Here is a 27,088-nt window from a genome sequence, read left to right on the forward strand (position 1 = left end):
CCAGAAAATTTGACCATATTAGCCCAGTTTTATCAACCCTACACTGGTTACCAGTTAAATTTTGCATTGATTATAAAATTCTATTATTGACCTATAAAGCTCTAAATGGACTTGCCCCTCAGTACCTGACTGAACTTCTCTCCTACTATGAACCATCACACCTACTTAGATCACAAGGTGCTGGCTCACTACTCGTACCTAGAATTAATAAAGTTCCATCAGGGGGGAGAGCTTTCTCATACAAAGCCCCCCAGCTCTGGAATAATCTTCCTGTTAATGTTTGGGACTCAGACACAGCCTCAGTCTTTAAGTCTAGGCTAAAAACTTGTATAGTCAAGCCTTTGTTAATTAGTCTTCCTTGTCAGATCTAGACCTGCCGGAGTCTCTGCTGCTCTGTTATACTGTGATCTGTGGTCAGCCACTCTTTACAGAACTGACTCTGTGTTTTCTTCTTTTCTCTGCCGAGTTGAATAGCTGCCCACCCTGTGCATCTGATGCTGTTGGCCCTTCTGCCCTGATCGGGTGCCACTGCTCACCAGCCATCGGCTTGACCACCGCTGTTACTGCTTCTCCATAATCATAAACTAATCAAATTAGCCACTGCTTTCTTTTTTTCCCACTTTGTTCTACAATGCTTCATAGTAACAATGTTTGCTATCCGGTGTTGACCAGAGGAGGATGGGTTCTCCTTCTCAGTCTTGGTTCCTCTCAAGGTTTCTTCCACTTTTAGGGAGTTTTTCCTTGCCACTGTTGCCACTGGCTTGCTCATGGGGGCTTGGACCCGGATTTTTCTTCTGTAATACTGATTGTGCTGTAAAGCTGCTTTGTGGCAACACCTGTTGTAAAAAGTACTACATAAATAAACATTGCTTGATTTAGCTTAGCCACTGGTACGTTTAACTCAGTAACTGGCATGTTTTACTCAACCACTGCAGATTAAACTCAGTCACTGGCATAATTCACTCAACCACTGCAGATTGTCCGCAGTTACTGGCATATTGTACTCAACCACTGCAGATTGTCCTCAGTTACTGACATGTTTCACTGAACCACGGCGGACTCAGATGTCACTTACCGTTCCAAAACCGTTCCAAATGTTAAGTTGTTGTGGGTGTAATCTGGTTTGAGTGTTATATTCGGGATTGATTCATCTCCAAAATGATGAACTATTTTCATTTAATTTACTCTGTTCATTTAGTCTTCATTCTCTTCATCCAGTCTTTATAAATGACCACCAATCCTCCAATCCATCCTCAGATACCATGAAGCGTCCAGCTGGCTGACGTATAGTGGGATGCAGGACCAGGAGAAGGAAGACAGTAATGTTCAGATGAGGGAGGTGAAGACCATCATCACCCATCAGGACTACAACCAAATGACTCAGGATAACGACATTGCTTTGCTGGAGCTGAAGGAGCCGCTGGTTTTCTCCAACACCATTCACCCCGTCTGCCTGCCGGCCAGCTCACATGTTTTCCCCGCTGGAATGCCCTGCTGGGTCACTGGCTGGGGGGCTCTGAGAGAGGGAGGTGAGAGAGGACACAAACCTGCCTGCTGATCTCTCACCTCACTCTTCTTTTCTCACCTTACCTCCCATCACTCTTCTCATTTTACCTCACTCTTCTTTTCTCATCTGACCTCACTCTTCTCAAATCACCTCACACTTCTCTCTTTCTTGCTCGCTTTCTTTCTCTCCCTCTCCCTCTCCCTCTCTCCCTCTCCCTCTCCCTCTCTCCCTCTCCCTCTCCCTCTCCCTCTCCCTCTCCCTCTCTCTCTCTCTCTCTCTCTCTCTCTCTCTCTCTCTCTCTCTCTCTCTCTCTCTCTCTCTCTCTCTCTTCCCCCCGCTCGCTCTCGCTCTCTCTCTCTCTCACTCTCTCTCTCGTTGAGATTATCTCCACACTGACCTGGTCACAAGTTGTTTGAGGCAGTATAAAGAGAGAATGGTTAATGATGTATACTTGAATTAGCTTGCTGGAAAAGAACAGCAAACGTTTGTGTTTGTGTGTGTGTGTGTGTGTGTGTGTGTGTGTGTCTGCATGTGTGCATTCCAGGACGAGTTTCGCGTGTTTTGCAGAAAGCAGAGGTGAAGATCATTAATGACACTGTGTGTGATGAAGTAACGGAGGGTCAGGTGACCTCACGCATGCTGTGCAGTGGATTCCTCGCTGGAGGAGTGGACGCCTGTCAGGTACAGTAATAACACATACACATGCATGCACACCCCACACATACATACACATGTAAACTTGATTTTGCATGTTCATGTAATACTAAAATACTCTGTATTATACAGCCTTGTGCTGCATTATTAGTCATGTGATTTTCTAAGTGAAAATAAGTGAACACATCCTCTACAGAGAACACACTTAAATACGACATTCTTATGCTAAAGGGAAGTGCACACATTCTATATATTTGCTGAGTTTATCATAGTAGAAACAATGAAACATAAAACGTGACATAACTCTTAAATAAGTTCAGCAAATAAATAGTAATTGTCCATGAAAATGTGCAAGAGTGTGTTCTCTGTGGAGGATGTGTTCACCTGTTTACACAAAAAAAAAATCAATAGAATGTAGCTTGAAGAGTGATGTCCAAACTTGTCTATGTATGTATCTAAGTGTGTAAGCATCTTTTTCATCACTTTTATTAATATAGCACCTTTCTTATGCTCAAGTATGCTTTACAATCAAAAGTATCAAAATACATAATCAAAAATGCATGACCCAGAACATGCCCATATCTCCACAGTTCCCACAGCTAGCAGGGTGATTCCACTGACCACAGAATAGAGTCACTTAGAAAGATAGACTATAGAGTCCCTAGCTGCGATATAGCATCACTTAGCCAGCCGAACATTACCGGTCCAGGCTGCCCTACAGCTGCAGTGCGGCATCAACCAAGCAGCCGGCCTATGCTCTGATGTCATGTTGATCAGGTCCCCGGTCCAGAGAGCGTCCGGTCCAGGCTGTGTCATAGCTGTGATGTAGTGTTACCCAAGTGGCCTGCCCAAGAGCCACAATTGGAAAATCACTCTTGGCTGCTATCTCACTTGATATGATGGTAAACTCCTCAGCCAGCAGGGAAACATCAAAACAATCATCCAGAAAATACAGAATGTAAAGTGTTAATTCAGTAGCCCAAATTAATTAGCTTTCCTCTTTAAATAAAAGGAAGAAACATGGAGCTTTTGTTAGAAGCACTTTACAAAGTCAAGACCTACACACACTTCCTTTCCATTACACCCCCCAGTCACTCTCACTCTCTTTCTCCTTCCATCTTTTTCTTGCTTATTCCTTCTCTCTCTTTCTCTCTCTCTCACCTCCTAACTAGCTCACACATCTAAAAGTATGTACATGCACGTGTGAGTAACTGGAACGTTTTTGCTCATCTAGTCTGCAGTGATTGGGTCCCTGGGTATCTGGCTGCTCTGTTGCAGAGAGAAAACAAATCCACGTCTGCCAGATACACCAGGGACTTTGGGAACAACTGTAGAAATGTAATCTGCCACACATTCTAGAATAAAGCAGTGCAAGTGGAATAAACTTTTAACTGTTAGTTTCGGTTCTAACATCTGTTTGGCTGGTTAAAGCCCTTGTTAAATATTCCATACACACGAAATATTCAAAATGTTCAGTGTACTTCTGCTGCTTTGGTTTAGCACTGGAGTTGTGAGGCCACTGTAGCTGACAAATGCTAGAAGTCAGTAGACACCAAGGCCATTTCTGTAAATACATCCTTTTTCACCTTGCTTACACATATGCCACAGACTACTTTTGTGATGTTTCTATTTTTTCTAACTGTTACTCATGAGCTTTCGTACTGCAAATCTGTGTTAATATATGGAAATAATCAATCAGGTTCATACTCCTGCATGATGTGCATGAATGTGAAAGAGAGTCTGACACAACTCCTGTTGTCTGTGACGTTTTCCTTATTTTATATCTCACAGGAAGTCAAACAGTAAGTAATGCATCACCTAAACCATAACGCGTTTGAGCAACCTTAAAGAAGACATGGTGCAAGTTGAGAGAAGTTTTGAGGATGTATTCATGGAAAAATGTACTTGTTGTGTTTGTTAGCAATATTGGCCTAGTAGTTCTTTGTCTATTGTGTTACAAAGTAGCAATAGCCTACTGTAAATTAACTATATTGTTAGCAGAAGCATTGAAATTAGATGATTAAATTAGATGATGTATTTTGTTACCATTTTATAAAAGCAATATACCATTAATGGCCAGTTGGACTGTTAGTGATTTTACTCCACTTTGCCTACCTTAAATCATCTTTAACCAAAAGCTTAGTTTATTGCTTTAATATCCAAGTTAAAACATTTCTACTGTAAGTGTTTGGTGGTGATGGTGGCTCTGCTGTGGTTTGAGTGAAAACTATTTATTATGCTCTTCAAATCAAGACCCACTTATAATTAAAGCAGTAAAATTCTTACACTATGTGTGGTCTTAGCATGCCGGTGGATTTTCGTTGAACAATTCATCAAATCAGTGGAGTCCACTGTGAAAGCCCTCCAGTGTAAACATGACCTGGCCATTTCATTGCTGGAGAATTGAGCTTGAGTTGTTGTCATCCTGTAAAGTGTGTGTGTGTGTGTGTGTGTGTGTGTGTGTGTTTGTTTTTGTACATTTACAGTTATATTCATAATTTTCAGTGACTTCATATAAAAACCAGAGAAAAACAAGACAAACCTACATGACCAACACAATGGTCATGTCTTTTACTTAAGGATTTTAGGTGTAGCTTTATTTTGATAGTCCACTGTAGTCCCCTATAGGTTACCTACAGATATTCAAAATTGTTAACACAAACTATCTGGCATCAGCAACCTAAATTTTAAGAAGATCCATTTTGTCCTTTCTACAAAAATCAGTCCACATTGCGAGCCACAACATTTTATGTCCATTTTACCAAATCAAATCACATTTGTCACATCACATTTACACAGGTGGAAAGTTGGTGAAAATCTTAGGTGCATAGCCCTCTTATAGAATTTAAATACAAAAAATATCTAAGAAGAAAAAGATCTGAATGAATTAAATATTCTCATTAAATACTTTGTTGTGTACAAAGATGAATACGCTGACAACAAAATCACACAAAAATCCACAAAAAAATTATGAACCAGTGGAGGCCTGGATTTGGAGTCACACACAAAATTAAAGTGATTTATTGAAAATTTATTGAAAATGTGTGGCGCATTATGAAGCACAAAATACGACAACGGAGACCCCGGACTGTTGAGCAACTGAAGTTGTACATCAAGCAAGAATGGAAAAGAATTCCACCTACAAAGCTTCAACAACTAGTGCCCTCAGTTCCCAAATACTTACTGAGTGTTGTTAAAAGGAAAGGTGATGTAACACTGAGGTAAACATGCCCCTGTCCCAACTTCTTTGGAAAATGTTGCAGGCATCAAATTCAAAATGAGTCAATATTTGCAAGAAACAATAAAGTTTATCCTTTTGAACATTAAATATATTGTCTTTGTAGTGTATTTAATTGAATATAGGTTGAAAAGGATTTGCAAATCGTATTCTGTTTTTATTTGTTTTACACAACGTCCAAACTTATGTATGTGTGTGTGTGTGTGTGTGTGTGTGTGTGTGTGTTTTTTATATATATATATATATATATATATATATATATATATATATATATATACTCTGAATATACACACGTACACGATATACACTATACCTTTTAAATACCACGTACTGGTATAGGATAAAAATATGATATAAATGAAAGCACAGACTTACTTTGCTCTGCTTTTAGCTTTAGCTCAGTTGTAGCTGCTTTTCTCACATCTCTGGCAGGAAACGTTTTCGCAAAAGTAGAATGGTTTCTAGTAAAATGTCTTTTAACGTTTGACACTTTTTACAACTTGACGATCGTCAGCTTGTTCAAATTTCCCCCTTCCACCTTAAATAGTACCTGAGGTGCCAGAATGCTCAAATACAGTGGTGAACTGCTGCACCTTTTAAGGTGGAATGGGAAAATTAAAACAAGAAGCTGGCGAATGAGAAACTGATTTCAGCATCACAACTGCTTGGTGTTTAACAGTTTCTTGTTAACGATTAAACGTATCAGGGAATCAGCTGGAGTGTTTATAGATGCCAATAAGTCTCCAAATTATCAGTTTGTCTTAACTTTCTCTTTGCGTTTCCATTAGCTACTAGCCAGGAGGAGTTATCTGTGTTTCTGTGCGCATCAATCTTCAAGGTTATAGGTTAATTGAATTAGCAGTTAATTCAAACATTTAAGACCATCTCCTGGTAAAACTGTTACAGCAGAGCCTTATTTTACTGCAAAGGAGGATTATTTATATTTTAATCCAAAAGTCTAATTCTGCTGTGAAGCAGGGCAGTAAAATAGCCAGATGCGTCTCCGAATCCACGTGTTGCTGACCCTGATCGAAACAGTGGTGCGGTTAGGGTTAGGGCTAGGGCCAATGTGAGGGTTGGGTTCAGGTTTTGGGTTTAAGTTCAGGTTTTTCAGTTTAAGATTAGAGCCAGGTTTAAAGATAAAGAACATTATGGTTAATTTTGTAGATATTTAGTTGAATGTAACTTGAAATTAAATTCTACAAAGCATCTGAAGTGGACTATTCACATGAAGTATTACCAAGATTAGTTTTTTTTTTATTTTAACACCAAATTTTTTACATATGAAGAATTCTTAGTCATATTTAATACATGTATAATCCACTGTCCTGACATTGTACAAAAACAAGCCTTTGTGTGTATGTGTGTGCATCCGGGCTCATACTGCAGGAGATTAATTGTTGTACCCTGGTCCCTGATATGTAAATTGGGCTGATTTCCATAATTTCTACTTCTCTCTCGCTTGTTATTCATCTTGCTTCCCCTCCTGAGCACTCCTCGTACCAGCTTTCCCTTTCTGCACCTAATCTCCTTATTTTGCTCTGCTTCTCTCAAACAGGTTTTAGCTGTTTTCTCGCTGTCTCTTTGCTTCTCTCTCTCTCTTTCTCTTTCTGTCTCCGCCACTCTCTTTCGCTCCCTCCCTCCCTCACACCCTCCCTCCCATTCACTCTCGTTCGCTCGCTCGCTCATTCTTCTCTCGCACTCTCTCACATTTCAGTTTCCAATCCAAATATGCTTTATTGCCTCGACTGTTTACATTGCAGTATTGGCAAAGTAATTAGCAGTGAAATTGTATTACACCTAAAACAAATCATTCAGGAGTAATGGCAGCGGAATGAAATGAAACATTAAATAAGATGACTGAATTAGAAATATGAAATAATGGATGACAAGTGATTATAATAGTAATAATTAAAATTTCATCTCAGCCTCACCTAAATGCATGTTACTCTCACTGGTCCCATCGCTCTGTGTCATTTTACTCCTCTTCTAATCATTCTGATCTTCCTCTCCTGCCTTTGTTCTACAGGGTGACTCCGGTGGTCCTCTGGTTTGCCTTTCAGAGGCCAATATTTGGTTCCAGTGTGGTATAGTGAGTTGGGGAGAGGGCTGTGCAAGAAGAAACAAGCCTGGAGTTTACACTCGCTTAACCAAGTTCAGAGACTGGATCCGCAAACACTCAGGAGTATAGCAGCTTCGGGAGCTGCAGGACCACAGCCAGTGTTTATGTGGGCATCCTGATGTTACCAACTCATCCTCCTGCTCACTTTCAGCTCCATACACAACACTGAATCCACCCGATGTGACCCGCTGTGGTCTCAAATCTACAATGCTCAGGCTGAACTCTTTAAAATGACTTGAATGAATATCCCAGTTCAGGTTCCTTGTTGTGAAAACATTTGCCGTTTTCTCACAAAGTTTTATTAGCACTGTTTATGTATAAACCGACTAAACTAACTTCTTGACATTTTTTTAATCTTATTTCAGGGTTGATTTTCCATAAGATGGTGACTACAGATGCTTTCTTTCAATTTTTGTGTACAAGTTTTCTGTTTGAGCAGGATTCATAAATATCGCTGATGTCGGAACAAAACCTCGTTATCTCCAAAATGGTAACTTTACAGGAGAAGGAAATACGTACTTTACTTTTAATGCAAGTCAATGGACCACAGTTTTTCCATGTAATTCTGGGATGTTTATTTTGGTCCAATCATCATGATATTCGCAAACAATGTATAAAAACAAGCATTTTCAAATTATGTCCAAAACTGAAAAATGGAGATACAAGGTTTCGTTCTGACAGCAGCGATATCATAGTTACTTCAGTATAGGGGGGCATAACAGGGTTATACATAACTGGGTTTAGGAGAAATTAATCCCATGCAAATACAACAAAGATCCTGTTCACACTCGTGCAAAAGCTGTGTGCAGTATCGAACATCGTATCTCAACTGCCCGAGCCATCTCCTCGGTGTAGTCGTGCAGGCGAGCTGGGAACCATGTTCAGTTCTAGAGTTCATGGTAGTTGTAGTCCATCAGGTAATTTGAACATAAGAGAACAAATTCAAATACGTACAGGGTGCCTCATGATGTACAAAAATGCCCAAAATTTGTTTAGTCTGGGGCTGTAATACTGCATATTAAGCCAGCAACAATTTAAGATTTTTCTTATTCCTTTACAGGATTGGCTCACTAGGTTAAAACCTAAATAAAATATTTGTTAAATAAAGCCAAATCATAGTTTTAAGTTTTAATAAATAAATAAAAAAACTCTTGAGTGCCAATTGCACCCTCTTGTGGGAGGTATAGTACAGTATATTTCACATAATAGTCATTGTAGTCCAAACCTTTTACATGCTACATCTGTTTTAACAGTTAAAATGTCAAATTAGTCCTAGGATTAACACTTGCTAAAATTATTATTGTTATGTAGTTTTTATTTTAGTACTACAATATTTCAGTTTGTACAACACAACTTGCAACTTGCTCATGCAAATAAATATACATACAGCCCTGACATTATGATGCCTTTCTATCACATCTATTAAGCCTTATCGAGCCAGCAGCTGGGAACTGCTTATTACTGCTTTATGCAGCAATATTTAATACTTTCCAGTGCACTTTTTTCCTCTAATTAAGTTAATTAACTGGCTTCTCATTAACACTATTAGGCAGTGAGTTGGTTTAACTAGGGAATGGGAAACCAGTAAATTATCGGCCACTGACCTGCTTAATAATACAACACCTGAAAGATGTATGTTTCACAAATAAAAGTGGTTTAGTCACCCTAGTTATTGCACGTGTTGTGCATCAGACTCCTTCCCTGAGTGGTTGAATATGATGATTCTGGCTTGATAATTGTCTTTTAATGTCACCTTATACTGAACTTTTTTAATATTGAACTAATAAATGAATATTGTAGTGGTGTTTTTTTTGTTTGTTTTTTTTATGTATATTTAATTGTAAAAACGTGAAATTGTGTTGTTCTCATGCAACATATTTTGACACTTTTATATCATAGAACTGCTTTTTATTTGTACAAAACTTTGTTTTCTGTGAGTGTTTCCTTCAGATTGTGACTGCAGGTGCTTTCTCTTCATTTTCATGGATAAAAGATCCACAAATACACAAATCCAAAGTTTGCCTTTGTCATCATATCGTAGCTTAAAATATGGAATAAATTGTTCAGTTGTAAAAGTGATCTTTTTTAAAAGGAAGTCCAGCCTTTTAGCTGAAAGGAGATGCCGTCCAGAACTCCAGCCCAAGTTCTCTCCCCTCCTACGGTCATACACTCTCAGAAAAAAAGGTATGAAACAGTGACTGGGGCAGTGCCCCTCTTGTCACTGGGGTGGTACACTCAAGGGTACATCTCCGTACCTTTAGTCAGGGAACACAATTGTACAATAATCCACTGAAATTATAGTATATTATAGTTGTTTTAACTCCACACACCACATCTCGTCTCCAGGCTTTTTTTTATTGTTCTATTTTAGTACAAATCTTTATTTTTCACGTGGAAAAACCACTGCTGTACCTTTGAGGGAACATTTACATGGTTTGTACCTTGAATGAAAAATGTATCTGCACAGAATGTTTATTTCTAACAGTCTAGAACCTTTTCTTATACTACATATTACAGCTGTGCCAGTCGTGTTGAACTTTATAATGTAGAACTAAATAAATAACTCGGTGGTCAAGATTTATATTTATTTATTATTTATTTATTTTGGCCCATTTTTTTCTGTAAAAAGCTGCAAAAACATTTTGATTTCATGCATGGTTTACAGCATAGAAAAATTTAAAGTATTTGTGGACATATTCAAATTTTCTTTTTATTTTGAGAGTTCCCTATAGATGTCTCATTGCTAAATTGGTGAAATTGTTAGCATTAATTGTAAAAATATTAGCTGAAATTGTCAATCATGAAATTGTACAACTATTTCCTGAATAATGTTAATTGCAAAACTAACTGGTGGAATTAACATTTATCACTAGGCAGTTAATTAGTTACCAGTGTTGGGATAAATTAGAGGTTTTGGGTTGAAATTAAGGTTAGGTTTAGGATTAGATTTAATAGACTCACTTGTTGAACATAATTGACGTTTCATGCAATGTTACTTGAGCATCTACAAGCTGAGCATATATAGTGGACTCTTCCAGGCTGTTGTTGTTCTGCTGTGTCTTGCCATCAAATCGCTGGTGTGGATGATTCCTCACATGTTCACACGTCTTCACTTTGCAGCCTAAAGTGAGCATCTTGACTTTGGCGTCTTCAGTGTTTTGGACTCTCGGTGGGCCAGCTCCACTCACAAGCCCTTTTCCATCACTGGGGCAAAGGTTTCTCTGCAGTCTCCAAATTTCTACACCTCTGCTGCTTGGCTCAACCTCATCTTCCACCTCAATCTGTATGTTCTGAGGAAGGCAGTAAAATGGTGGATTAGGATAAAAATGGGGCCATCTTGGTCGTCCATTTGCCGAAACAACCAAGGCCAAGCTGGGTCCCCTGTTCCTCCGCATGCTAACGTCCCAAGCAATCAATGTGCCACAGCTGGTTGCCAGAGCAACACAGTAGGAATTGCTCTCCATCAAAGGGATGTGGACTTACAGAGGAATCTAAATCTCTTTTCTCCAGAGATGAAAAGTGCTTTTCCTCTTCACTCCTCGCACCTCGGGTCCCAAGCTGTTTCAGTTCCTTTAGCCTGCAGGCTGATGTTTAGCTCCAGACTAATTGCAACCTCTGCCTTTGTCTGTGTTGTATCTACAGTGGCCGACAAGACCATATTTATAGTACAATTAAACACACTTTGCCAACTCATAAACATGCAGTGAACGCAGGAAATACTTTCACATTCACGAACGCAGAAAAGACATGCAACTTTAGAAACGCTGCCCGTCACAACACAATGGCAGTGAGACACAACAGAAATGAGGCACCACACAACAGAAATGAGTCACAACACAGCGGAAATGAGTCACAACACAGCGGAAATGAGACACAACAGAAGTGAGTCACAACACAGCAGAAATGAGTCACAACATAACAGAAATGGGCTCAAAGTGGCTGGAATATCTATGGAAAATTAGGGAGCCTCGTTGGTGACCTTCCATATAAATAAAAATAATGTGTGGGTTATTAACGCCTGGGAATGAGATAATTAAGTCATGGTCATGACTTACTAAGTCATGACATCATGTCTAACTAAGTTGTGGCCACGCATTAGGATCTTTTCCCCCCACACCTTACTAAGTTGTGGCTGTGCATTATTTTTATTTATACAAGATGTCACCAGCAGGGCTCCACAGAACATCACTGACAGAAGTAGATAAGACACTGGAACTCTCAAATTCATGGTTAACCTGGCTGGTTAGTTTGCTGTCTGATGCACCGTAGCTGTACTGTGGTAGTTCTCTGGTATTACCTTTACAGTTAAACTCTGCTAACTCCCTTTAAAATGCAGTGACCGTAGTAATCTGCTCAAACGAATGTCCTTCAGAAGCACCTCCACTGTGTTGTGACTGGATTATCAGCGTTTCTGACATTGCATGTGTCTGTATTTGCAGCGTGTTTATGAAATGTAGCAATGGCGTTGTCATTTTGATGAAAGTGCTTTCTGAGTGTGCAGGTTGGTTTTTATTTGCAGTTTGTTGGGTCTTCTTGGCCACCGTATGTATCTTTCCCCTCTGAAAATCAAATATGGCCATCCTAACAAGTATTTGTATGTCTGTGCCATACTTAAAAATGTGTTTATTGTTTGAGCACGTTCTTTGCAGACCTCTACAGGTTTGCACCCAAAATACCTCTTTGTTCTTCTGGGTTCATCATCTCACTAATGAATGCAAGCACTGTGAGATAAAGAGCTCCAGACTTTAACCACCTCTGTGCTTTATAGAAGCCTTAGAGTGGTCTGGTTGGAGTTCTTCTTCAGGCTTTTGCCACACCTGTTTACCATCAGTGCAATACTATCAGTTTAATGTTGTGCTAAAAGTGCTTTTCTACAGAGCCCTGCTGGTGGCATCCCATATACATTAGTAAGGCATGGGAACGAGCCAAGTCGTGGTGATGACTTGGGCTTGGAGACAAGATCTTACTGCATGGCCATGTCATGGAAAGGCATGGGAATTAAATAATTAAGCCTTCATCCCAGCCTAATAAAGCATCATCTCGTCCATCTGGCCATGCAATATTTTTATGTATATGGTTTGTCACCAGCAGTTGAAAGTTTCCAAATACTCTTTGTATCATGTAATAGTTCATTGTTTTTGCAATGTGTCCTAAAATAGTCTTTTTTTTTTTTTTATTGTTCCTGATAAACAAGATTACGGTATAATTCATAAAATTCACAATGCTGTAGCTCAGTTGCATCTCTGGTTTTTAGCTGGGTGGTTGGGAGGTTGGCTGGTTGGTTAGTTGGTTCAGCGGAATGAAAATAAACTCAGCCGTTTTTTGTAATCAAATAAGTTTAATTTGAAATCTAATTAAAATATATATTTTTATTCTAATTTGATTTAAGTATTCAATTCAAGGCTGGACTGAAGGGGGGCTAAAACAGCATTTTATGGCTACTGTGAAAAGGGATTAATACACGATCTGGAGGTGTTTCACAAAGCAGGATTGCTCAGTTTAGCTGGATAACTTCAATGTGGAATGAGGATCATCCAATAGTAACGGATCCTCAAATCATCATCTTGCAGTAGTTAGACCGCTGATTAAGAAAGCTAACCTCGATCCCTGTGAACTATCAAACTATAGACCTATCTCAAATCTCCCCATTATATCTAAGATCCTGGAAAAATTGGTAACCAAACAATTAAGCTCTTATTTGCATAGGAATAATCTACATGAAAAATTTCAGTCTGGTTTTAGGCCACATCATAGTACAGAAACAGCATTAGTAAAAATTATAAATGATCTTCTATTATTCACGGACCAAGGAAATGTGTCTTTGCTAGTCCACCTTGACTTTAGTGCAGCATTTGACACAATAGACTACTCTATCCTACTAGATAGACTAGAAAACCTTGTAGGGGTAACAGGAACAGCTCTTTCCTGGTTCAGGTCCTACCTCACTGATCACTATCAGTTTGTTAATGTAAAGGGCGAATCATCTGTTCTTGCAAAAGTAATGTATGGTGTTCCACAAGGCTCTGTTTTAGGACATATATTATTCACAATATAAATGCTACCATTAGGCACCATTATCAGTAAACACGGCATAAATTTCCACTGCTATGCCGATGACACTCAGTTATATATATCAAGCAAACCGGATGATAAAATTAAACTTAGCAAGATTGAGGACTGTGTCAAAGACATAAAAGATGGATGTCAAGTAATTTTCTGCTACTTAACTCAGATAAAACAGAGGTCCTGCTTCTTGGTTCAAAATCAGCTAGAAACAAACTGTCTAACTTAACACTTAACAATTTCTCAGTTGCATCAAGCTCATCTGTTAAAAATCTTGGTGTCGTGATAATACGCTGATCTGTCCTTCGACACACATATAACTAATATCACTAGAACAGCCTTCCTGCATCTCCACAATATTGCTAAATTAAGAAATGCATTATCCCTACAGGATGCAGAAAAACTAGTTCATGCTTTTATTACTTCAAGGCTAGATTACTTTAATGCCCTGCTGTCTTGATGCCCCAGCAAAAGCCTCAACATGCTTCAGCTAGTTCAGAACGCTGCAGCCAGAGTCCTCACACGAACCAGAAAGTTCGACCATATTAGCCCAGTTTTATCAACCCTACACTGGTTACCAGTTAAATTTTGCATTGATTATAAAATTCTATTACTGACCTACAAAGCTCTAAATGGACTCGCCCCTCAGTATCTGAGTGAACTTCTCTACTGCTATGAACCATCACGCCTACTTAGATCACAAGGCACTGGCTCACTACTCGTACCTAGAATTAATAGTCACATCAGGGGGGAGAGCTTTCTCATACAAAGCCCCCCAGCTCTGGAATAATCTTCCTGTTAATGTTCGGGACTCAGTCTTTAAGTCTAGGCTAAAAACTTACTTGTACAGTCAAGCCTTTGGTGATTAGTCTTCCCTGTCAGGTCTAGACCTGCTGGAGTCTCTGCTGCTCTGTTTTACTGTAATCTGTGGTCAGCCACTCTTTACAGAACTGACTCTGTGTTTTTCTTTCCTTTCTCTGCCGAGCTGATCAGCTGCCCATCCTGTGCGTCTGATGCTGTTGCCTTGATTGGTGCCGCTCCAGCCTTCTGGACCGGTTTGACCACCACTGAGCTTCTTGCTGTACAGCGCTGTGCAGTCCTCACCTCAGATCTTTCTTTTCCCACTTTACTATAATACTTCATACTAATAATGTTTGCTATCCGGTGTCGACCATAGGAGGATGGGTTCCCCTTCTTAGTCTTGGTTCCTCTCAAGGTTTCTTCCTCTTTTAGGGAGTTTTTCCTTGCCACCGTCGCCACTGGCTTGCTCATGGGGGCTCGGACCCGGATTTTCTTTTCTTTTCTTTTCTCTTCTCTCTTTGCCTTTTAGCTTAAATAGGCACTCCAATCAAATTGAAAAATCTGAAAAAGTGCATCTTGTAAGAACATACATTTGCCTCCTACAGCAGTGCTACACTAAAAAAACATTCTGATGATGCATCTTGAAGGGAGGAACTTTTACCTGCAAGCATTTTTGTCTCTTTGTTTGGCCCTGTTTTATCTTGCTAATGCTGAAGTGAACCAGACATTTAATGTTATTGCTAGCAATTAAGATGTCCTTGTCACAGGGATTCCCAATGGCTGGTCCACTAAGTCATATCAAAACAACATTTAGGAAAAAAGTAAGCTGAGAACACAAATACATAGCCAGAAGTTAAAAACATTGCATTTGTAGAAAAGATAAAAATTCACAGCACAGAAATTATTATTGGGCCTCATTCTCCAGCTGTTCTTACGAATACATTTCTTCTTCACCAGTGTTTTCTTATTTGGAATTTGTTCTTCGCTAAGAACAGAATCGACACACACTGAAGAGCTTAAAGGTGTGAACAGTTGTGCGGTTTAGGAATCTGATGTAGACCTTGTCTTAGGACCTTTCTCAAGAACTACTTTAAGAAAACATTTAGGAAGACATTGGTGAATGAGGCCCAACAATCTTTACTTATATAGCACTTTTCATGCCAGTGGCAGCTCAACGTGCAGGCAGGTGATAACGCTTAACAGTAATAGAAGAACTCGTGAATATTACTTTATAATCAGATCAGAAAATGACGCTGATAAAATAAATAAATAATTAAATAAAGTAAGGCAACACTTCACTGTAGGGTTCTGTTCATAAGGCTACATGACATTAGCTTGTCATGACAAGTGATATACCCCTACATAAATGTTTATAAATGTTTATTCCAATGGGCGCCATCTGCCAGAAAGGCTACTTTTGCTTAACGTTGATCAAAATTGACCAGCGTAACCTTTATAGCAAATGACGCCTGCAGCATCTATAAACAGTTATGTAGGGTTATGTCAGTTGTCTTAACAAGCGAATGTAGATGTCATGTAGCCTCATGAACTGTACCCTACATTGAAGTGTTAGCAAAATAAATACCAAGAGATGTAGGTTTTTAATTAAACACTAAATTGAAGAGACTTTTTTTTTTTTTTAATTTTACCGCAAATGCTTTCCTGATGACCATGTGTCTGAGTGATCTTTGAATATGCACACATCCTACATATGGAAACCATCGACCCCTAGTGGCCGAGAGCATTTCTGGTGTGAGTGACCCTCAAATACAGCATGTTTAAAATGTATTTTGGTTCAGTTAATGCTGTTGCATCCTGGCTTAATGTTTTGCTGCTTTAAGAGATTTTTTTCCTACAAATGCAGCATTTTTTAAATGCTTCATTTCTGGTCATTTATTTGCATTCTCATGTTTGTGTTTTTCACATTCTCCCTTAATGCTGATGTGTTCTCAGCTTCTGTTTGCTTCCTAAATGTTTTTGTGATATGACTCAGGGGGCCACTGAATTGTATAGTGTGTTTGAGTAGTGCACGTGTACTGTAGTGAGAGAACATTGATTCTGATATCTCTGAAAACAAGAAGTCAGAGGGATGCAAGACTGCATTGCAGAATGATACATGAAAACAAAGTAAACATTTTTGTCCAGAATGTCTCTTTAATTATCTGTCTAACTGAGAACGTCCTGCTTTGTGAAATTCCCCCCTGGCCTTTTTTCCTCCCAGTGCAGTCCATCTGCCAAAAATTGAAGTGCCTTTGCATTCACACTGGTCATTCTGTAATAATTGTCATTCTGACACCATTCAGAGCAAATGCGTCCAGAGTTCAGGCACAGCTTATCATGGAGAATAAATAGATGCCATCTCCGCCCTTACCAAAATGACACAGCTCCTGCCCTTTGAGTCTGTGGTCACTGCTAAATGTTTAGTGCTTTAATTTATTGCACTGGTTTAGAAAAATGACGCCACTGTGGAACAAATACTATATAATACTATATAATAATATAATAATAGTGTGTAACTGATTTCCTTCGAGTTATTGGCATATTTTGCTCTAAAAAAGTATGAATATTGTTTTCGTTCTAGGTATAGACCTCAGTCACAGACTTCAGAGTATTGTATAACTGATCTGAGTAGCATGATGATAAGGTCCAAGAGGGGTCCAGTGACAGTTTAGTACCTTTTTTTTCTGAGAGTGTCTAGACTATACAGACTACTAAATGTGGTACAGTTTAAAACTAACTACAGCAAATGTTTATATTAATAAAGAAAGAGAACTTCTCTTTTTTTCCATGACATGGGCCTTATAACCAACACTGTAGTCTGTCTCCGATTGCTGCGAATGTTTTGAAATGAGGCCTGATCTTGTTTCTAAAGTGACAATTTCCTCAAGAAGGATAAATATCCCAGTCAATGTGGGTTAGCTCCCCTCCTGGAGAAGTTATTGAGCTTAATTTCAGGATTAAACAGCGAGCCTTCCATCTAAATAAATAAAGAAAATGACTAAAACTGTGGCAGGAGCATATGACACAATTACTCAGTGCTTATGAAGCGATGGTTAAAGCGTGCTGCGCGATTCTTTATGAGGTGTGACATTGCCCTGGGTGACAGCTGAGACAGGACTGACAGAGATGAGATGAGCTGTTTGAAAACGTGTCAAAGTTAATTTAATGTTAGACGCGCTGCTTCTGCATTACAGCGTTAATCCACCATAAAAAAAAGCCTTTATATGTGCACCAGGGCTGCGGTGAACTGCAATGTGACTAGAGGCGGCCTTGGCCATCATTGTTCGGCTCTGAATACGTTTTGATTACAGTCACAATGGGCAGAATTTTCCCATTAGCAGCAAGAAAAAAGATTAATAGCTGTGGAATCTTACATGGTACATGAGTACTATCTGCAGTTTCTGAGCTCGCAGTGTTTTTTTTTTTTTTCTTAAGGAAAGTCAGGTTAAAGTAGTCCAAGGTTATGCCAAGATTTGGACCATGCGAATAGCCAGAAAGTCGGCAAATTATAGAAATAGGCCTCATTGCTCTTTTTAATGTATTTAGATGTTGGAATTCTTAGAATGTTTTTAAAGTCAACCTGAAATCAAAAACTTGTTGGTCCATGTCCATGTTAGCTCCTGTCTGTTAGTCCTTGGTCATGGTTAAAATCATATTATCATCAAAGAGGCATTCAGGCCTAAAACTAGAGTTTAATGTGTTATTTATCATGTTATGTAATACTGTGTAGCCCTGCATTGAATCCCTCAGCCTCGTCTGTCAAAGGAGTAAAACACTTAAAAAGATGACATTACTAAAAACAAGTATAGATACTTAGAAAAAAAATATTATTCCTAAAATATTCATGATATATTAGCATAAAGATTCTGTTTTTTTCCCATGCAGCAGCTGTTTTGTGCTAATGTATTTTCTTGTTGAAGTAACAGTGAAAACCATGCATTTCTAAAGAAGGCACGCCATAGGCTGCTGCCTGTCCTTCTATTCGAATGGATTTTGGATGAGCTCTGGATGCTGCTGCACCAAACCCCTCACGCAGTCTCAAATGCAGCCAAATGCTCATTGAAGTAGCAGCGAAAAATTCAAGCTTCATTTAAGGCCTCCACTGGTGCAGAGAAGCAGCAGCGAAGTATGGCACTACATATGGGGAGAAACGGTGACGGAGCTGATGCTGCGTTGTAACGAAACCAACTGTACAGGAGGCCTAGAGGAGGTTTGTTACCATAGAAGGAAAAGTTTAGTCTTTCTCTTCTTGAAGAATGAGGTGGTCATCTTTACTGTTGACGGTGTACAGTCTTCACAGTACCGTTTATGAGCTTAAAATATGGAGGTTCTTACTGCTGCCAGGCTATAAATATTTACACTGTACATCTGCTTTTATTGCTACCTTTTGGGTGTTTTGACAGTGTGAAGAACCCTCAGGGCTGTTGGAGAAGGCCGAATGATCTCTGAGAGCTAAGAAATACATCCATGTGCTTTTTTGCCAGTTTTGTGTTTAATATGGTTGGTTGAAAACCAAAGATTTCAATTCTTGAAATGTTCAGTGGGATATTATTCTACCAGGATTGTTTTCTCCATGGTGTCCAGGTAGATACAACCAAGTCAACTGTCCCATTGACTAGGACTTCAGGAGCTGCACAGAAGGCCTTACACAATAAATTAGCTACCAACATCATTAGGAACTGAGAGAGGGATCAACCAATCATGTTATGATTTTACAATACGTTGAACCAATTTCATGAGGTAAAATGTTACTCTAGAAGTTATGGAAGTTCTTGATAACTGAATATAACTGTTAATATTAGTTGTAGGTTACAGGTTCATGGAAAACAAACAGCCCTATGCATCTTTACTAAAAGATTCACCGTAAAGCCACAACATCAGCAGTAACATGTAAATGAATGTCTGTTACAAGCTTTAAATGTTCGGTATAGAACAGCCAAAAACTGTTAATGTGCACCATCTTTAGTTCAGCGCTAATTTGCTAATAAATCCTATGTGGATGCTAATAGAAAATCTTAGTGTAGGAGTTTTTTTTTACGTTTTTTTTTTTTTGGACTTAGTTTTGATATCTGAGGCCTGAACTGAAGCCTAACCCTGCATTCACACCAACAGCGATGCGATGCGACAAGGTGACTAGAGGTCATTTATTTTCAATTAGATTTCTGGCTACAGGAGACAACGTGAACATTGGTGAGGCAAAGTGGGCAGAGTTGGTGATGCAACAAATTTGAATGGGGTTTAACTTTATGCAAATAAGGAGCAAAGCGATGTGGCAAATAGCACTAGGAATTGAGGATTCAGTGTAGTATGTGCTTTATCTCCACCACTGTGAAACAGTATGCTCCATTTTTGGCTCCTAGATAATTGTTCCTACTTGAGATGTAAGAATGGCTGCGGTGCTTTCACCACAAATAGACAGTAAATCACCAGGATTTTTAATTGTAGTGGGAACACATGATTTGTGCTTGGCATCAGTGAATCCATGGCAACCAATGGTCAGTGCTTATGCAGGGTAAGTTCTAAATGTCACAATTCGCCACCATATTTTTGATATTTTTTGCTTTTGCAGTTAAATAATTGACTCAAGACTGCAAGAAAACTGAAAACTGATTAAAGTATAAGAAAATTTTAGTTTTTAGTTTCATTCAAAAATGCAGTATATCCATTTGCAACAATTTTGAATATCCCTATTAAAAGTGATATCAAATAGAACATAGCACTGATATTTCTTGTATGTGTAAAACTCATTGTCAACTATGTATATCATTAAAAATAAATCTCAAAAGTTGTTCATAATTTGGAAGAAAATGTTTTCATTTTTGTGTCTTCCCAGTAATGATGACTAGTCAGCCAGATGAATACGAGAACCAAAATGAGCAGTTATAAATTGCCAGATGTGAAAGTCTATGAGATTCATCTCATCATCACCAAGGTGACCCAAGAGACCTGCTAGCTGCATGTGTTTACAGTGTGAATTACATGGTCTGTAGATAGATGTAAGTGTGAACCTGCTTAAGCGCTGGTAGAGAGGTGCTGACAGGAGTGCGCTTCATTTCATCGAGCTCACTTAAGCCTGTTCAGCTAAATGAAATATGGACGCAAACCAAGTGTGCCTGAGGTCTTTTCTGAGCACTAAATGCTGACTGTGGATTTGTGTCTATCTCAGTCTTTATAGCGCGAGCTCTGTGTGACAGAGAGAGAGAGAGAGAAAGCAACACTGTGAGAGAACCAGGAGAAAAAAAGAAGAGAATGGACAAAGAAAGAAAGAAAGAAAGAAAGAAAGACTGAAAGTATGAAAGAGTGAGAGAGAAAAAGGGGTAGGATGAGAGAGAGTGATAAAGAGGATAGAACAAGATTACAAGGGAGGTAGAGGGAGAGAAAGAGTGCGATAGGGAAAGGAGGACAGGACGAGCGAGAGGAAGAGAGAAAAGAGAAACAGAAGAAGGGAGAGAAAGAAAGAAATAGTGTATATAAAAGTCAGAGAGAGAAAGAAAGCCCGTGTGAGAGATAGAAGATAAAGAGGGAAATATGATATGAAGAGAAATAGTGCGCAAAAGATGAAAGAGAGCGAGCGAGAGAAGGAATGTCACCCAGCCCCCAGCATGGCGTGCTGAGAGAGTACGTGCGCTGCCAGCTCTGTTTGATTCACAGACAGCGGGGAGGCCGTGGAAACTCATCCATCTTTATTAAAAGCCACGCCTGGCGCTGTGGGGATTGGAGAATCAACATAGGCAGAGCCTTTAATTTATGTATTCATCAACTCTGCTACACCATTATTGTTTATCTCGGCTCCCATGTGGCATCTGACAAGATTCACTGGCGCGTGGCAACTCAACTCCACATTCATGTCTGCTTTTTTTAAAATTTATTTATTTTTTATTTGAAATGATTTTATTTAAATATAAATATGTGTACAAAGTTACAAGCAACATTTTAGCAAGTAAAACCTTAATACATAATCTTAAAAAAAAAAGAAAGAAAAGGACAATTCATTGTGTCTCGAAGAAACAAAAAAAACATGTCCTCTAACTTCCTCAAGAACGATGAAGAAAACTCAGGCCTAAGGGCGAACAGATTGTGGAGGAAATAAAACTCAGATTCAGATATATATTTCTATGCATTTATAATATAAATGTACTTTACAGTAGAGCAGCTTACAAGCTGTACATTAAGGCTTATATAAAGTATAAAAATAAAGACAAGCAATGTTGTGTTTTTCGACACAGTTCACTTTGTGAAATTTGTTCTCTTTTTTTTTTCTTTTTTCTTTTCCCCAATAGAGCCAACCACTCAGGCCTGAAGAAAAAATGGCAGTACGGGAGAAAACCCAGACGTGTGGATTGCCACGGTCCAAATCGTGTAGGGTGCGGTAAAGCAATGTCTCACACAGGGAATGGACACAGAAAGAAATGCTCAAGTACGTTCACATAGACACATCTGCATGCAACAGACAGGAGGAAGAGGGGTTTCCCCGGATTTATACACTCGTTTATCTGTAGCTTTGTAATTCACTTCTTCTTTTTTTTAAATCTGTAAACATCTTGGAGATACTTGATTGTGTCATCAAAGTCTGTAAGGTCTTAACTTAGCCCATGCTTCACTTTCCATAAAAAACACAGTAGGTTCTAAACTGTCTCAAGGCTTTGTGTTTGTGTCACACTGTTAAATTTAAAGGTGCCAGAAAGGGTCCATTGCACTATGCCTTAGATCTGGATTCTTCCAGTCCTGGACCTCCCGAACATAAAAGAGCCACTTTTGGTTCACTAAAATACCTTTTAATGAAAGCATGAACAAAAAATAATATCTTGTCATGTAAAATGATCCTAAATATACTCAGTAAATCAAGTATTTCTCCTGTTCAGATTGCTGTAAGCTTATTTTAAGATTATTTAACTTATTTCTAGACACATCTTACTTGCTTTAAGTTATTTTATTAAGTAAAATTATCTCACTACATTGGCAATAAATTGGGCTTGTTTTAAGAAATGTGAAACCAGTAAAATTATCTGTCAGTGATTATAGTGAGATAATTTTACTTGATAAAATTAACCAAAACACATAAACAATGTCTATAAATAAGATAGCTAATCTTATAATAAGTGTACATCAATCTCAAAATTGGAAATATTGGTTATATTGACTAGATTTAAGATCGTTTCACTTGACAAGATTTCATGTTTTGCAGTGAGTGTGAAGAACCTCCACATATTGTAAAGTTTCTAGGAAGAACCATTAAATTGGTATAGAACCCTTACATTAAGTCTTTAAAAGGTCCCGCAAACTCACAAGTCTCTTTTCATACTGCTTAGCACAAAGAACCCTTCATGGCACCTTGTCTTTAAGAGCGCAGATTGCCACCAACCAACTAGGCTCAGCAGAGGCACCTTTGAAGTCAATAATTCCAGCTTGTGCAGGAACCCCAAACCCACCCATACAAAAAGGTAATACATTGAAAGTACATTCCAATATAGTCTATATACAATTTTGGAATATACTCACAACACATTGCAATATGCTCCATTTTCATACGGGCAGCTCCGTTTTTGGGCGATGGTTACAAAATGGCGCTTCTTTCGTTGTCTGGGTTGCATCTTCATTTGAGGTTAATCTCTTTGTTCCACCGAAGTGACAGAAATGTACCCAAAGTGCTGCACGCATAGCCTTTATTCACTGCATTCGGATTGCCGTTTATCCTGCTGATCCGGCAAGTTCATTGTATTTTTCAAAAATAGCCCCACAAGAGCACAAACATGACACAAACAGCAGACGGAAGGCTTCTGAAAAAAAGACCCCGAACTACCATTAGTTCTTTCTTGTCTGGTCTGTTTATCCTTGAATTCCTTTGTTGGAGGGAAGTCCTTATGTCATGGACACACAAATGTGCTTACATTTCCTTCAGCATGCCATCAAGTAAGACATTTTTGCCCATTTTTTTGGATTATTTAAGTTGCAAATTGTAAGTCTGTTCTCTTTTTTGTCTTTTTTTCTTTTTCTTTTTTGATTGTGGTCCAGCGTAATGTCACAAAGTTCTCATTTACAAAGGTTAGTTTCACATTTTCCTGTGAACAGTTCATTTCATTAGTTCCATCACACCATCAACCCCTTCTGAGATTCAGAAGAGGGATTGCTTGTAGCATTCTTATGTGTCTCCTTACGTAAATGCAACAAGTCGAGTGAAACACAAAGGACGGAATTTGTTTTCACCGTAAGTTTAGCTAGTAGACAAGGCTAAACACAATTAAATTAGCTTATGCAGTCAAGAGGTGACGGAACAACACAACAGAGCTAAACTTTCTCAGAAAGTTTCCTTCAACATCCACATTCAGGTTAGAAGTGACAAAAACCCAAGGGACAGCTTTTGACCTCACTGCCCAATTCAAATCGACCCAATCTTTCTTTCTGAAAAAGAGTTTGGAGGAGAGAGAATTCCAAGCCAATTCCAATTCTAATTCCAGAGCCTTCTCTGGTTGAGCGTGCCATGCCATGGGTAAGTCTCCTTTTCCAGTACTTTGTTCACACGTGAGTCTGCATGCGCTGCTGGGATGGGCGTCCATAGTCGGACTGCTGTGAGGAAACCTGCGAGGATGCATAGGAGAAGCGGGACGAGCTGGAGACTTTGCTGGCCTCGTCTGAGTTCTCATAGCCATCCACCTTCTCGTAGGAGGCTGGTTTGACATAGCTGGTGAAGGCACGGCCATAGGTGGACGGAAGGTAGCCGGAGCCTGAATACATGGGTTCTTGTGGGTAAATGGTGGGTGTAGCTTGCTGTTGTTGTGTTTGCTGCTGTGGTTGTTGCTCGTAGGTGCTGCGTGTTCCTGGAGTAGTGGCGTATCGGTTGGAGAAGTCGTAGATGCGGGTCTGCGCATTGGCCTGCTGGCCATACAGTGGACTCGGGGAGGGCAGCTGGGATGGTGTGTAAACCGGCCTAGAGTTGGGGACGTACTCGGAGAAGCCAGTGCGGGTGATGTGGCGGTCCTCATGGCCTCTAACGTTGTAGTAGCCATTAGTAGGGTCCTGGGTGATGAGAGGGAGGGCAGCAATATTATATACATGTAGTTACCAGTTTCTTAACTATGCTAATCTTGTACCTCACTGGCAGTTATGTTCAGTATATATATATATATATATATATATATATATATATATATATATATATATATATATAATCATATAAGGTCAATCTAAAAGTTTACAATTATTAAATGCAGTCCATCTTTTGCTGTACACAAATTGCCAGCCACCATTGCCATGCCATGAAAAAAGGGTGAATGACCTTGTCCATGACAACAGATTGTACACGTATATGGTGGATCTATAAAGTAGGTGCACTTCATTAAGTGGCTAGTGGGTAAAAATAGTTTTTTCATAATCTGCAGCTTTCAGTGTTGTACATATTTTTAACAGATGTTGCACTGAATTTGATGAAATTTATTGACTACTCTTCTCATTTTTGTAAAGAGTATTACCTTGATATCTGATCTCTCATCATCTTCCTCCTCTAGTAGATCACTGTGCTCGGTGCGGGACGTCCCTGGAGACTCACTGCTGTTGGGAGCCTGAGAGAGAAAATCACACACGCCTGGGTTACATACTGCTGCGACTGCACTTTCACACTGCAAACCAGCTGAGCTCCGAAAAGCTCAGGATGTTCTTATTCCATGTGTGACTAAGCATGAAAAAGCTTAAAAAAGCTCAAATGCTGGATAATGTCTTTATATGGGCTAATGTTTTATGATATTCTCATGACTTTGGAAGGAAATTACAATTTTTATTGAGTTTCAATGTTTTGTTTTTTATTTTTTTTCTCCTTTAGCTGTGTATTTATATCCTTAACAATAAAGATGCCGCAAGTAGTTCTTTCAGAGATGCCATATAAAAATCACTTTGGGCTTCCTAAAGAGCCTTGCCTGAAAAAGAGAACTGTAAGTGTGAAGAACCTTTAAAGGCTCAAAAACCCTCATGTACTATAAAGAATTTGAAGGTTGTTCCTGAATCTTCATTTTGTGAAGCCTCTTTAGAAAGGTTTTTCACACTCACACGTCTCCATTACAAAAGACGTTATCTAAAGAACGATCCATTTGAAAGGTTCTCTTGGGAATCAAAAGTGGTTCTTCCATGGAATTGCACAAAGAATCCTTCCTGTCACCTTTGTGTTAATGAGGGTAATCTAAAGGTATTTTAGAGATGCTCACCATCGGCTCCTTCACGTCCTCCTCATCATCGTTTCCACGGGCAGCATTGTGGTCACTGTGCACGATTTGCACACGGATGTCGCTCTTGGACAGACGTGTCCCTTTTTTACCTGTGAGCAGAGCAAAGGAGAGAGTGGACAGAGATTAATGAGGAGAACAACTTCACAAAGCCCTCCACAGAGAGGCAGAGGTCAGTGCTTTGCCAGGAAAGTTGGCTGCCCTTATAATTAACCTTCTACTAGTTGGACAGTTTGATTGCCACCCATTCGTGTTCTGAATTCGCATACAAAAATGTGCTCACACCCCAACCCCTGACCGTCAACCTCACCTTTGGCTGTGTGGCGGCAGCAGACAGACACCAGGGTGATGACGACGATGAAGACGCAGCCGCCTCCAACTGAAGCACCGATGATGATCAGCATGGGGAGAACCTCTGTAACATGAAGGGAGTTGCAACACTTATCACACCGTCAATCATAAATACATACAAGAGGAGGAATATTTATGAGTGTTTGACAGCTGTGTCAGTATGTCTGGCAAGTCACAATGTGCACAGCGCAAAGAGGCAAACTGTATTTCATAGAATCATAAATTCAAGACTTTGACAGCGAGGCTAATGTAGGCAGTAACTAGCACATATGATATACTGTTTTTTATTGAAATGGGAAAAGGTATATTAGCATGGCTGAAAACAGCCACCCTGAAGCCACAGTTTACTGTACTTATAATTATTTTACTATCCAGATTTCAGATGATTGTAGCTGTAGGTTTTTCCACCAAGCTATTCCCTGTAAGCTTTAACGATTTCTTAAACCCAGTCACACTACAAGTGGTGAGCTTATGAAGCTGAAAAATTTAAGAATGATCTTGTTGTCTCATTACGGATGCTTGGGCGCAATATCTAGCAAGCCCTGCCATATTCTCTAGAGGATCGAGAGCGGACTGCCGAGTGCGCTTCAAAACCATCCGCCTCAACCACATCTCCGGCCGTGGTTTCACATATAGAAAATCATCCAGTGTGGTGTCCCAAGGCCCAACGATTGGCTCTAATCTCGGCTGGAAGAGGGGTAACCAGGCCTGACGTGCAGTGAGGCAGCTGACACTAATCTAATTAGAGATTGCGGGAGATAGCACTGCTGCCTGCCTCTCCTGAGACAAGCCTCTTCTGCCTTGATGCAAATTGCTGGCTAGGACCTCATTTTCGGTGTCTCCCACTACAAAAGCCCGCTCCCACTATCAAGCGCTCAACCTTATTTAAGCAAATTCAGGCTCCAGTGCCTCTACGTGTGCCGAGCAAAGGCCCAGCCAAGCGATACGCTGGGGTACCCATTGGCCCTTGAATTAATTGATTCAGGCTCAAAATCTATATCTGTGTTATGGGGCAGATGTATTCATTAAGTACACCATCTCCTGATTAAATGATATTGATTTGCCAGTGTATAATTAAGATAAGCGCACTACTGGAGGGCTTTTCTTTCTTGGGTCTACTTTAGCCAGTTTCCTGTGCGCTG

The 27,088-nt window shown here is 39.5% G+C and overlaps 2 protein-coding genes across 2 annotated transcripts in view; one reads left to right on the top strand and one right to left on the bottom strand.

Moving 5' to 3' along the window:
- The window catches only part of zmp:0000001114 (suppressor of tumorigenicity 14 protein homolog), an 88,313-nt gene extending 80,234 nt beyond the window's left edge, over window positions 1-8,079 (top strand). The window contains exons 17-19 of the mRNA XM_017719338.2: window positions 1,258-1,529; window positions 2,052-2,188; window positions 7,429-8,079. Of these exons, the coding sequence (XP_017574827.1) occupies window positions 1,258-1,529; window positions 2,052-2,188; window positions 7,429-7,590 (571 nt within the window). The 3' untranslated portion in view covers window positions 7,591-8,079. The remainder of the gene's footprint in view (window positions 1-1,257; window positions 1,530-2,051; window positions 2,189-7,428) is intronic.
- A 13,479-nt stretch (window positions 8,080-21,558) lies between these two features.
- kirrel3l (kirre like nephrin family adhesion molecule 3, like) overlaps window positions 21,559-27,088 on the bottom strand; it is a 72,837-nt gene continuing 67,307 nt past the window's right edge. The window contains exons 12-15 of the mRNA XM_017719339.2: window positions 25,906-26,010; window positions 25,578-25,687; window positions 24,852-24,941; window positions 21,559-24,399 (exon numbers count right to left, since the gene is read on the bottom strand). Of these exons, the coding sequence (XP_017574828.1) occupies window positions 23,899-24,399; window positions 24,852-24,941; window positions 25,578-25,687; window positions 25,906-26,010 (806 nt within the window). The 3' untranslated portion in view covers window positions 21,559-23,898. The remainder of the gene's footprint in view (window positions 24,400-24,851; window positions 24,942-25,577; window positions 25,688-25,905; window positions 26,011-27,088) is intronic.

The sequence above is a fragment of the Pygocentrus nattereri genome, chromosome 17 (genome assembly GCF_015220715.1).
Source record: "Pygocentrus nattereri isolate fPygNat1 chromosome 17, fPygNat1.pri, whole genome shotgun sequence".
Classification (NCBI taxonomy): domain Eukaryota; kingdom Metazoa; phylum Chordata; class Actinopteri; order Characiformes; family Serrasalmidae; genus Pygocentrus; species Pygocentrus nattereri.